General features: G+C 42.1%; 1 protein-coding gene across 3 annotated transcripts; it reads left to right on the top strand.

The window, feature by feature from the left end:
• The first annotated feature begins 1,375 nt into the window (after window positions 1-1,375).
• Window positions 1,376-11,257, top strand: lrp10 (low density lipoprotein receptor-related protein 10). 3 transcript variants are annotated; one of them, XM_042402162.1, is made up of 10 exons: window positions 1,376-1,479; window positions 3,216-3,378; window positions 3,570-3,602; window positions 3,938-4,082; window positions 4,309-4,502; window positions 4,623-5,227; window positions 5,325-5,761; window positions 6,750-6,944; window positions 8,083-8,212; window positions 9,200-11,257. In XM_042402162.1, the coding sequence occupies exons 2-10, from the start codon at window positions 3,330-3,332 to the stop codon at window positions 9,848-9,850; spliced, it is 2,439 nt and encodes an 812-aa protein (XP_042258096.1). In that variant the 5' UTR covers window positions 1,376-1,479; window positions 3,216-3,329; the 3' UTR covers window positions 9,851-11,257. The 3 variants fall into 3 exon arrangements, with proteins under 3 accessions (XP_042258096.1, XP_042258097.1, XP_042258098.1); XM_042402163.1 differs by lacking the exon at window positions 1,376-1,479 and adding an exon at window positions 1,534-1,775; XM_042402164.1 differs by lacking the exon at window positions 1,376-1,479 and adding an exon at window positions 1,792-2,043.
• Window positions 11,258-11,990: the final 733 nt, after the last annotated feature.

Here is an 11,990-nt window from a genome sequence, read left to right as displayed (position 1 = left end):
ACATAATCAGTTTATGAAACATTATCAGTGGTGGAAAGTAACTAAGTATATTTACTCAAGCACTGCACTTAAGTACAATTTTGAGGTGCTTGTACTGTGCTTGAGCACTATTTCCATATGATGCTACTTTATATTTGTACTCCACTACATTTATTTGACAGGTTTAGTTACTTTTCAGATGAAGATTTGACACAAGAAAGCAAAGTTTAGAGAAAAGTCTGAAAAGTTAATCAAAATTTGTGTGACAGAAATTTCTTTTTTCTTCATTTCTTTACCCGGCTGATGTCAGTCACACTGTCAGTGGACGATTTTCTGCAAAAGGAGTACTTTTACTTTAGTACTTTTAAAGGATAGGTTCACAATTTTTCAAGTGTGTCTTAAAATAACAGTCAGGTGTCCATATGAACACTGAAAGAGGTTTTCCCCGCTGTAATCATTCCTCCTGTTCATACTGGTTATTAAAAGATCTTCTTCAAATGTGGTTTCAATGTAAGTGCTGGCGGCCAAAATCCACAGCGAGTCCACACAGTCATTTTGTGCAAAAAAGCATTTAAAAGTTTACGTGAAGCTTATATGAGGCTTCAGCAGTCAGAGTTAGTCACATCAAGTGGATATCTGCCACATTTACAGTCTTTTTAATGTCAAATTCCTCCTTTGTGTTTCCCTGTTGAGCTGTGGTGGATGTATAGTAACAAAAAGAGGAACCTTGGCACTAAAAAGACTGTAACCTTGAAAGATATCTACTTGATTTGACTCATTTGGACAGCTCATGCTTCAAACTGGCTTCAGATAAACTTTTAAATATATTTTTGCACAGAAGGAGGACTGTGGATTTTAACCCCCACTTACATTGTAAGTGCATTATGAAGGGATCTAGGATGAACAGGAGGAATGATTGTCAGAAGAAAAACCTATTTCAATGTTCAATTGGGCACCTTATTATTGTTTTAAGACATACTTGAAAATCTGTGAACCCATCCTTTAAATAAATCTGTGTCTTTACTTAAGTAGGATCTTAAATGCCGGAATTTTAGCTATTTGTAATGGAGTAATTTTACACTGTAGTCCTGTAAAGGATCTGAGTACTTCTTCCACCACTGTATACTGTAAACCCTGTTACTTTAAACTTCTCAAGGAGCCCTGCCGGCAGGTCCTTTGCACCGTTTTTTAGTGAATTAAATCTCTTGTTGAATGAATGAACTAACCAACACTGACACCTTGTGTTGAGAAAGAAACACTGCACTTTTCACTCTTTTTGCAAAGCAGCTGCCGCCTGTAGGAATGTATGAGTTTACAGCGTAAATTGGGGTATAAGTAAGCATAGAAACACTTAATATGAACAGAAAATATGAAGTAAAGTTTTATGACTAGATTAAAAGGCATTTAACGGCTGACGTCACAAGCCCCGCCCCTGACGTCATGAGCTGAAATGTACGGAAGTACCTCAGAACTTGTCAACAAGAAAGGCCGACTAACATGGTAACGACTCTTGTCCCTTTTTAAAAATCATTTTATTATGTTTTTTACTGCTTCTGACCAACATGTTATGACTTCTTCTTTTTCTATAACCCTCTGTGTCGTGCTGGAAACTTTTTTCTTGGGGTGTCGCCGCTTATAAAAACGCGACTAAACGAAAAACGAAGCGAGGGTGTTTAGCATTAGCATGTTAGCTCGCCAGGAAGCTAAAGGAACGACTCTCTCCTTCTGCTTCAAACCGAAACCAACTCGTTACGTTGTATCTGGACATTATCTAAATACACAGGAAGCTAAACGAGGTATTAATCGACCTGAAGTAATAGTTTTATATTGCTGAGAATAATATCAAGAGTTTAAAAATGTTTGTTTAGCGAGGGAAACGCTGGCGTCATTGTTGAGGAGATTATGGGAAGGAAATAGTGCGACAGCGATGTGTTCAAGAGCAAAACAACCTCATAGAAGAGGCCTCGACAACTACATCTGTGTATTGTTTTCCTGCTAATACACACAAGGGCGTGGGTTTGGTTTTATAAATAGAAATGCAATGTAAACCAACTTATAATGATGGTAAGTTTCCTTTATAGAGACCTGATCAGTTAAGTTAAAGTACCAATACAGTAATGTAAAAATACTTAATTACTAGTAAAAGTCCTGCACGAAGAATCCTACTTAAGTAAAAGTACAAAAGAGTTAGCAGCTTGATATAGTTACAGTATTAAAGTAGTGGTTTCGTCCCTCTGAATGATATCTTATTATATATGATAAGTACCTCAAAATTGTACTTAAGTACAGTGTTTGAGTAAATATACTTATTTACTTTCCACCACTGGACCTGATACATTTATAATATTTCTTTGCATCTCCATTACAAATAACTTTGTGCTTTACTGATTTTGATTGATGCTCAATACTAGTTTCTTTTTTAGGAGAATTTAGGGCTACAACTAACAATTCTGTTCATTATTGATTCATCTTTTGATTATTTTCTCGAGTCATCCATTAATTACTTTACTGGACTTTACATTTCTCGTTTAATCCCTGCACTTGTCGCTTTGATATATTTCACCAAACTAGACTTAACATTGTTCATTGCATTCAACCTCCACTATTACATAATTTAATTGTTTATTGCACATTGTCACATTTAATTTTTACTCTTGTCACCTTCATATATTTAATTTCTTTGTCCAAAGCACAGTCTATCTTTGCTTTGTACAGTCAATATTTTATTTCAAGTTTTATTTTCTCATTTCAAAACTATCATTATTCCATTCTGTAAATAGATTTTAAATAGATATCTAGTTTATTATCATAGAAGACTAAAGAAACCAGAAAATATTCACATTTAAGAAGCTGAAATCAGAGAATTTGGAATATTTCCTTGTAAAAAAGTGATTCAAAGCAATTTAATCAGTTGTCAAAATAGTTGGTGATTAATTTAATCGTTGGCAACTAATTGATTAATCGTTGAAGCTCTCAGGAAAATATTAACTGTAAATTACCATATCACATAATTATGTGTTACTGTGTCATAATTACAAGATAATGGGTATTAACACGTTATTCTGTGACTCATCAGATTCTGTGACCTGATTACGGCGTTTAGCTATATTCATCATACTTAATAGCATCCTTTATTCTGATTTTATTTTCTCTATTTTATTGAATGTTTTCTCTTTTTTATGTATAAGGTACTTCATGTGTTTCTTATTCGTATCTTCTCTTCTTTCACTTTGCAGGTGATGTCTTCCTGAACAAAACCTCCTACAATGACCCTTTTCTGACATTTATTTAGCCTTTAAGTCTTCATTTTTTTATGATTTCTGGTGTTTTAGAGGAGAGACATTACCACGATGACAGTCACTTTCAATTTCTTCACCCTCCTACTTTTCACCATAACAGGCAAGTGAATCCACATTCATCCTTGTGTGTTTGACTGTTTGTGTATCTGTCCAAAGCACCTACTTAAAATATTTGTTTATTAAGCAAAGGATGTGTTTGTATTTCTCATGTCACACAACATATACAATCTCATGCATGTTGATAAAACGCCTGCCTGATTTGTGCTGTTTTTTGCTTATTTCCTTTTACAGCGTGCAGCTGTTTTGAGTTTGCCCTCAGCTCTGGTAAGGACGCAGACCAGTCAGCACTATCTCATGTTTTGTCTGTGAATATCATAAAATAATAATTCAGTGACACATTCTCGTTACATAATATTCCTCTAACCCACAGGGTGTCATAGTGATAATCATAGCAAATGTGAACTGAGGCAGATCATATTTAACAACACTTTTACTGTTTTGTATATATGGAGCTAAAGAATTAATCAAAAACTAGTCAGGCTGCTGACATTTTCCTCCAAATCTTGCAGGTTTAACACCTTAACTTAACACTTTATGCTTCACAAACTGAAACTATTATGAATTCTGAACCTCTGCACCTTTGTCCTTCTGTTTCTCAGACCACTGTGGGTACTCTCTTCAAGTGTTAGACAGCAAAGAGGGAGAGATAAGGAGTTCTGCTTACCACAGCTGGTCCTACCGCTTCGGCTCTACCTATGACTGCTGGATCATCAAGGGTTTGGAAGGAGAACCTGTCGTTCTCAGGTACAGACGCTGGGGGAGTTTGAAATACCAGATGCACAAGACAAACGCCACCCGACATAAAAATTAAATTAAATGATTCACCCCCCAGTTATTTGCTTGCACACACACTGCTAAACAAATCTCAAAAATGTCAACATGTCCCTCTGTATGGTTTTGTAAGTCGGATCCACTGCTGTACTTCCCCTTTGACTTTTTTCCTCCTCTCTTTCTCTAAATCCTTCCGCAGCTTCTCCCAGTTTTCAGCTCGGTGTAAGAAGGAATGGGTGTCTATAAGATCCTCATCTGGCGGTGAGCCGATTCTTCTTTGTGGCTCCAAGTTGCCGCAGCCAATGGAATTCCCGGGGGGAAACATTACAGTGACACACCACTTCCTCCCGCATCTGTTCCCTGTGTCGTCGTTTCGGTTGAGTTACGCCAGAGGTGTGTTTCTATGGTGTTTTTTTGTTGAACAAATTGTGAAATGATGTCTTTTCCCATCTACTGTATACAAAACTGCCTCTCTTAACCTTTGTTTTAATTGTTCTTCTTCTACTCCTCCAGACACTGGTGAATGCCCATTAACATCTTTTGAATGCCTCGGAGGGCGTTGCCTACCCCTCTCCTGGCGCTGTAACGGTCAGGTGGAGTGTCTCGGGGAAGGCGACGGCCTCGGCTCAGATGAACAAGGCTGCGCTGCAGATGTGGACACCCCAGAAACCCCCAAGCACGGCAGCACGAAGGCAGAAGAGGACAAAGCAGAGACAAACACGGAGAGGAACAGCGACAGGGGCTTGGAGAGACACAAAGCTGCAGATAAAACTGAGAGCTCTGATAGGTCAGGGGACCGGAACTTGTCTGATCTGTGGGCACTGCTGAAGAAGAGGGAGGAGGAGGAAGCCCAGGTGGATCAAGAGAAGCCGGAGCCTCATAGGGTGCCCATTGTGACGCCCACTCCTATTGAGTGGCCCTGCGGAGGGCTTCTCCAGACCTTCTATGGGACCTTCTTGCCCCCAGCCATTCGTGGCCCCCCACTGCTCTGTGTCTGGACTCTGGACCCCCAAGATTCCCGGCCGCTGAGGTTGGACCTGCAGCACCTGGCATTGGGGCCCGGGGACACACTCACTGTCCGCAACGGAGAGCAAGGCAAAGGAGACGTCATCAAAATTGTGAGTGTATTTAACTGAGAAATTAATCTAATAATTATTAACAATTATATTAAAGGATCTTTTGGTGACATGATGTTTCCTTTGTGTATTTCGACAGATCACCAGCGCCTCCAATGGCAAACCAGTCCAAGTAGAATCCCATACTGGCCTGCTGTCATTGACATATCAGACTCTTCCCAGCTCAGAGGGGAACGGCTTTAACGCTACATTCCATGTCGGGACCTACTGCCCTCCCTGGGAAGGCCGGTGTGGTGGCGCAGCAGGAGGTTGCTTTACTCAGGAGCAACGCTGCAACGGGGAATGGGACTGTCCAGAGACGGGGAAGGACGAGGAGGGGTGCAGGGGCTGCAGTCTGAACCAGTTCGCCTGTGGAATGGCGGGGCAGAGGGCGGTGTCATCCAGCCACTTCGCTGGCAGGCCGGTGTGCTACCCAGTCAGTGAGAGATGCAACTACCAGCTGTACTGCGCCGATGGCAGCGACGAGAGGGACTGTACCGTGTGCCAGCCAGGGACCTTCCACTGCGACAGCGACAGGTCAGTGTACCCTGACTCAGAGAGGACAGTTATGTGATTTAGTTTTTCCAGCTTTTCAGTTCAGCTTCATTAAGAATGAACTAAAGTTTAGTTTTATTGTTGATTCTTGACTTTGGAAACAGTAGTTGACAAAGCAGTCGCACCTCAAGGTCTATTTCTGTAGCTGCTCCGAAGCGCACATGTTTCTCATCAGCAAATTGAGTTTGTGTTGTTGCTGTGTGACTGTAGATGTTCAAACTTTCCATTATTCTGAGCGCCTGTAGGAATTTCTCATCCATGTTGACTTCAAAGTTGATGTTCAAAGTTCATTCTTGACCTTGGAAACAGCAGTTTACTTTTTTTTTACCGTTTAGTAGCTGTTCAGCCACTACTTTTGTTTTGTTTGTAGATTGTTTTGTCACATTAGCTAAAATGGTATGTGTCTTTAGTATCAGGCCTCGGTGTGTTTTGGTTACAACCTAAGCGTGTGAGTCACAGGGTGTGTGCAGGCATGTGATCGTCTGACAGTCAGAATAGAGTCTTCTGGAGAATTGGACCTGATATCTGTGTAATTTATGGGTTTACAGTTGTGTTACACTTCAGTAAAATGAGACATTTTCAACCGAGGAATGTGCCTTATGTTTCTGTTTCAATTTATTGTTGCATTCAGCGTAATGACGATATGTATTTCAACCTAGGAGGTTAAGAATGGAAAAAAGAAGCTCTATCTGATCCATTTAGAGCTGCAGATATGACACAAAGCTGCTTATGATGGGAGTTTTTATAAGGATGCATCTTGTGTCATCTCCTACATTAACTAATATAATGCTTAATCCATAACACCTTATTACATAATCTGTTACGCTATTTCAGTATCTCATTATGTGCTTTGGTTGCTGGTTTTACAATCCTGTGGTTTTATTGGTCATATCGCAAGTGAAACTAAACCTCTCTCTTATTATATTCCTTCATGCTCAAACACACAAATGACTCATTGTCCCGTCCGCAGGTGTGTGTTTGAGAGCTGGCGTTGTGACGGCCAGGTGGACTGCAAGGACGGTACAGACGAGCTGAACTGCACCGTCATCCTGCCCCGCAAGGTCATCACCGCGGCAACGGTGGGCAGCCTGGTTTGCGGGCTTCTGCTGGTTATCGCCATGGGCTGCACTTGTAAACTGTACTCACTCAGGACCAGGGAGTACAGGTAACATCATATAGTTCTTCTTATAGTTTTTTATCTACTCTACCTGGTCTGGTTATTCTTCTGCTGCTCTAGCTCCTTCTCTATTTCTGTATTTTGTTTAGTGTCTGCAGGTTGCGTTAACCTGTCGTTGCTACCTTTACTGTTCTGTACATTTACTGCCAGATCGACAACTTACTGTTAACCTTTCCTCTGCTCCGCTCACATTCACCGTCACTTTCTTGCTGCTGGCTCACTCATGTAACCTCTCACATGCCACCCGCACAAAATACACACCAGCCTATTCCTTAAAAGGAGCTACGCTACCCAAGCGTTTCCAAAGCAATGCCACAGATGTTTACTCACGTTTCGGAACAACGCTGCACAGAGGCTCCCGAACACTGGTATTTTGCTAACCTCAGTTGCTTTTGGTTGCACCGTGTGCCAAGGTTTTGGTCTCAAGAACATAGCATTGAGCTTCAGTATTTTGGGGAAAAGAGATACCTACGCCCAGATGTTCAAGGTTAAGATGTAAGATGAATCAGTTAAGATGGTTGTGCATTTGAACGTGCCTTGTCCTTTTTAGATAGAAATGATAAAATCAGTTTAAAAACTAGTATGTGTGATGTTAATGACCAGGGATCACTTCTCTTCATCACATAAAACATTTTTATACCTTAGATAAGGCAATGTATCCTGGGAGATACAACTAATAAAATCCAAAATATTTAAAAGATATGTGTGGAAATGAGATAAGTAATAACATCCAATTATTTTTTTTTACAACTCATTTTCCACTCTTGCCTGTTTAAGGGATAAAAAAAAGAAAAGCGATGTATGGTGCGTGTCCTGATAGACCGGCGGTGGCTTTAAGTTTTCCCACAGAGAGGCATTTGTCTTCCACACAGACACCATGAGACACAGCTGCCTTATTTACCCTCCTGGCTGCAGGTAATAAGGTGGACAAGACTACTTAGGTGGGACCACAGCCATATGAAATAATAACACAAATCCCAATTAACCATTCAACTTAATGGTCTCCGTTACAGTGATGATGGCGACAGTCGGTGGTTTAACTTCACTGCAAAAGGATGTTCTGTGCCTGTGTCTGTCAAGCGCTTTAAGTGTGTGAATGCATCTTAACGTGTTTGTTTCCTGGCAGCATGTTCGCACCAATCAGCCGTCAGGAAGCGGAGCTGATCCAGCAGCAGGCTCCTCCGTCATACGGTCAGCTGATCGCCCAGGGCATCATCCCCCCAGTTGAGGACTTCCCGACAGAAAACCCTAATGAGGTGAGAGATTTGAACGCCGCAAGACCTAGTACCTGCCTGCAGGGATACACAGTGCTGAAATGTTAACCAGTATCCTGAATCCATTGTTGTGTTGACTGATTCCTGGTATTTTTAAAGCTGCTGACATGGTCGAGCATTTACATATAACAACATTACAGATAACAACCCAGTGCTGCTCACATGTTTTTAAGCAACTATTACCTGATTCTGATGAGCTGGTTGTCAGTCTGGCGTTGCATCTTTGACCTCCGTGTCCAGTTTTTAACCCTGACACAGGACACAGACTTATTTGGTAGCATCTTAACAGCATCATGAAATTATACTAATTTAAAGCCACAGTAATGCAAAACATCTTCTGCAGTCATAAAGGACCATTATAAATTATTTAAATGCTGTAGTTTGAAAGAGTAGGGAAGTGGGAAAACCCCCGGTACTAAAAACTGAAAATAAGGAGAAGTAAAGTGACAGTATATTCATTCATCAGAAAAGAGGCCACGTGCAGTGTGTTGTCATCTAAGCTGTCTCTTGTGTCATCTGTCTTAAAGTCATGTGCTTATTAATCCCCAGCAGGCTGAAGGCCGAAGTAGGGAGAGCTTTAAGATCGAGCCGTTGGTTCACTTTAAGGTGCTCTATTAGTTGGTGCAGACAGCTGAGGTGGTGAGGGGGTTGGAAGGATTAAAACAAAGCACGCTCTGTCTCTTGGTATTCGCCCAAACCACCTACTCTGCTCTCTAAACTTAGATCAGTGTCTTGTGAATACAAAGCCATAGTAGATGAAATGATTTTAATGCTGATTAGGAGGAAAGTGACAAATATATGAGTTGTTGCTCTTCCTCTACTGCAACTTCTCTACTCTTGACTTCTTATTTTGTTTGCATTTATTACTCCTGGTTCTTATGTGTTTCCTTGTTTGCTGCACTGCTGTAACATGTGAATTTTCCCTCTGGGCATCAATTAAGTCTCATCTTAATCTCGTTCCTCCATCAGACTTCATCTCTTTCTCTGAGGGGGATTCTCCAGCTCCTCCGCCAGGACGCCGTCAACTCCCCGCACCGCAGACGCAGGCCCCGATTCATCCGCCGAGCCGTTCGCCGCATGAGGAGGTGGGGCCTAATCCCCAGACCTCCCTCCAGACCCTCTCAGGCGTCAAGCTCCAGCCAGCAGCAGGCAGACGCCGCTCCTCCCGGTCAGACGCCGGCTCACTCCGCTCCCACCAGCTTCTCGTCGGCTGTGGAGGCGGTCAACCAGCCGGTGCCTCAGAAACTTGGCTTGTTGGGTCAGTCGGAGCAGCAGCAACAGCGCGAAGCACCGTCTCCTCTACCGCCACTACCGACGCCGCCTGTCGCTTCCCCGCCTCCACCTCCGTACGCTCCCCCAGCTCCACCCGTGGCCACTCCCCAAACTCCCCCCGTCGCCGTCCCCCCACCGAGCAGCCCCTCTCTGGCCTCCATCTTCCACACGCTGGGCCTGAGCATCTCCCTCTTCAGAGCATCGCCCTCATCCTCCTCCACCAACTACATGCCCCTCTCCATCTCCCCGTCGTTCTCCTCCTCCTCGTCTTCCTCGGACGACGAGGTGCTGCTCATCCCGCTGTCTGAAGACACCACTTCAGAGGACGACGTGCCCATGCTCACCTGAACGACGCCAGGACTTCCTCACCCACCCTGCAGCCCCCTCCCACTCCCCCCTCACCTCTACTCTTTCTCCTTTACTCACTGATAATAACTGAAACCCAGTCTTTCCACATATGTTTGAACTTCAGCACAGGAGTGGCCCACGGCGAGACTCACCCTCACTGTGCAAGTCTGGTGCCTTTTTGAAATTGCTTTGAGTTGGATTTGATGACTTACTGAGTCAAGTATTCTACTTTTTTTTTTTTTTTTTTTTTTTTTTTTTTTTAAAGACCTCCTTAAGAAAGTATAAGTTTTAGACGAAAAGCAAGGCTGACGTATGTTTGTGAGTAAGCGTCGGTGAGTATTGGATGTGCACTTAATTCATGCTAGGCTGCACATTTGAAGGTAAACTTTTGCACAGATGAATCTTCCCTATCCAGATACTGAGGCAGGCGACTGTCCAACCGAATGAGTTTTTAGACAACACGACGGAAGGCAATCGTGTTTGTATGACTGCAACTGTGTGAATGCATTTGCATTTTTAGTCTTACGTAGACAGTGGAGTATGTTTGTAGATGTGGATTGTCTCCACATACTTCTGCCACTAACATTGAGTCTCATGTTATATCAGATATTATAGAGGAAAAAAAAAAAAAAGAAAAATCCCCTATTTAAGTGCCTTTTGAGGAGTTTCCTGTAGATGGTTTGAGGAGATTTAGATACACGCTGCACACCCAAACACACAGGCACACGTTTTTCCTCACATCAAAGCACGCATACACACACATCAATGGCTTTATTATAACGTGAAAAAACTGCATGTCTACTCTGCAAGCTGGCAATAACTTTTTTGGGACCCTCCTCCGGTTTTTAGTGCACATGGCAACATAATCGCGTGTTCTGGTTATACAGGTGTGCACCCTTCCCAAGTGAATGTATGTAGTCTCAAAAGCAAACGTGTCAAAAGACAATCTCTTAGGTGCCTGATTTTAGGATGTGTGTGTGTGTGTGTGTGTGTGTGTGTGTGAGTGTGCGGTGTGTACACAGCGCCCTAGTGATGAAAGGGGCCCCGAGTTCACAAAACAAACTCAACTTGAATCTTCAACCCCTGAGGGGAAGCGATCGCATTCTTGTCACATTTTGACACAACAGACTTGTGGTGTGCCATTTGTATTATTGTACATTTTATGGTGTTTTTATTTCAGCAAGTTCTTTTTTTTTTTTTTTTTTCTCTCTCTCTCTCTCTTTCTCTCTTAAGTTTGTTCAGTTTTGCTTTGTTGAATGTATTAGGGTCGATGTGGAGTAGCTGGAAGTTTTAAATTTACAATATAATGAGGTAAATAAGAGAGAAAGTGATTTTATGATTTTATTAGGGTCAACTTCACTGTATATAAGTAAAAATGTGGCTGACATTAAACGATTTGCACTTTTAGCTGTTGGGTATTGAGTGTTTTGTGTGTGTTTGTGTGTGTGTGTGTGTGTGTGTGTGTGTATCGGGGGTTAAGTGGGTGAACAAAATACAGGAAGAAAGGACCTGACACCTTAGTAACAGATGTTGCATTGTGCTTTGTATTCAAAAGTCCTGTAAAAATTCACACAGACTCCCGAGAGAGTTCACATCTTCACTCTGGTGAGCCGTTTAAAGATAAATGTGCAGTAACGTCTGAACACAATTAGAAGCTCTCTGCTCTGAGGTTCGGGACTACATGGATGGATTGAGGATCCATTAACCTACAAGGTAATTATATCAGCCACTTTGTGCTTAATTGGTAAATCTGCTGCGGGAGGGTTGCTGATGTTGAATTTTTCATTTTATTGTTAACCGCTGTCTCGGCAGGCCTCATTCTTTTCTAGCAGATCTACCCAAAGTGAGACTCGCTGGCAGAACCAGCTGATCTTTGAGACGACAAGGGGAAAAAAACAATTTATTGAGGTTTTGAATAAGCACATGGAAATGTTTGCATGTTACACTCACCTTTTAAAGCCCTCAATAAGCTGTTAAAATTGTAATTTTGATAAATGAAAAGGACAATTTGACAATGTTTAATACTGTATGCCTTTTGTGACTGATGCTTAAAATCGCTAATGCAACATACAGCAGGCCTTGGCCACTAAACAAGCTGGCTAAGCAGACTAATGTTGGATGTACTTCATGTTGATTGCAC

Source organism: Thunnus maccoyii, chromosome 22 (genome assembly GCF_910596095.1).
Source record: "Thunnus maccoyii chromosome 22, fThuMac1.1, whole genome shotgun sequence".
NCBI lineage: Eukaryota > Metazoa > Chordata > Actinopteri > Scombriformes > Scombridae > Thunnus > Thunnus maccoyii.
The sequence above is the reverse complement of the archived record's forward strand: the minus strand, read 5'-3'. Positions and strand labels throughout refer to the sequence as shown.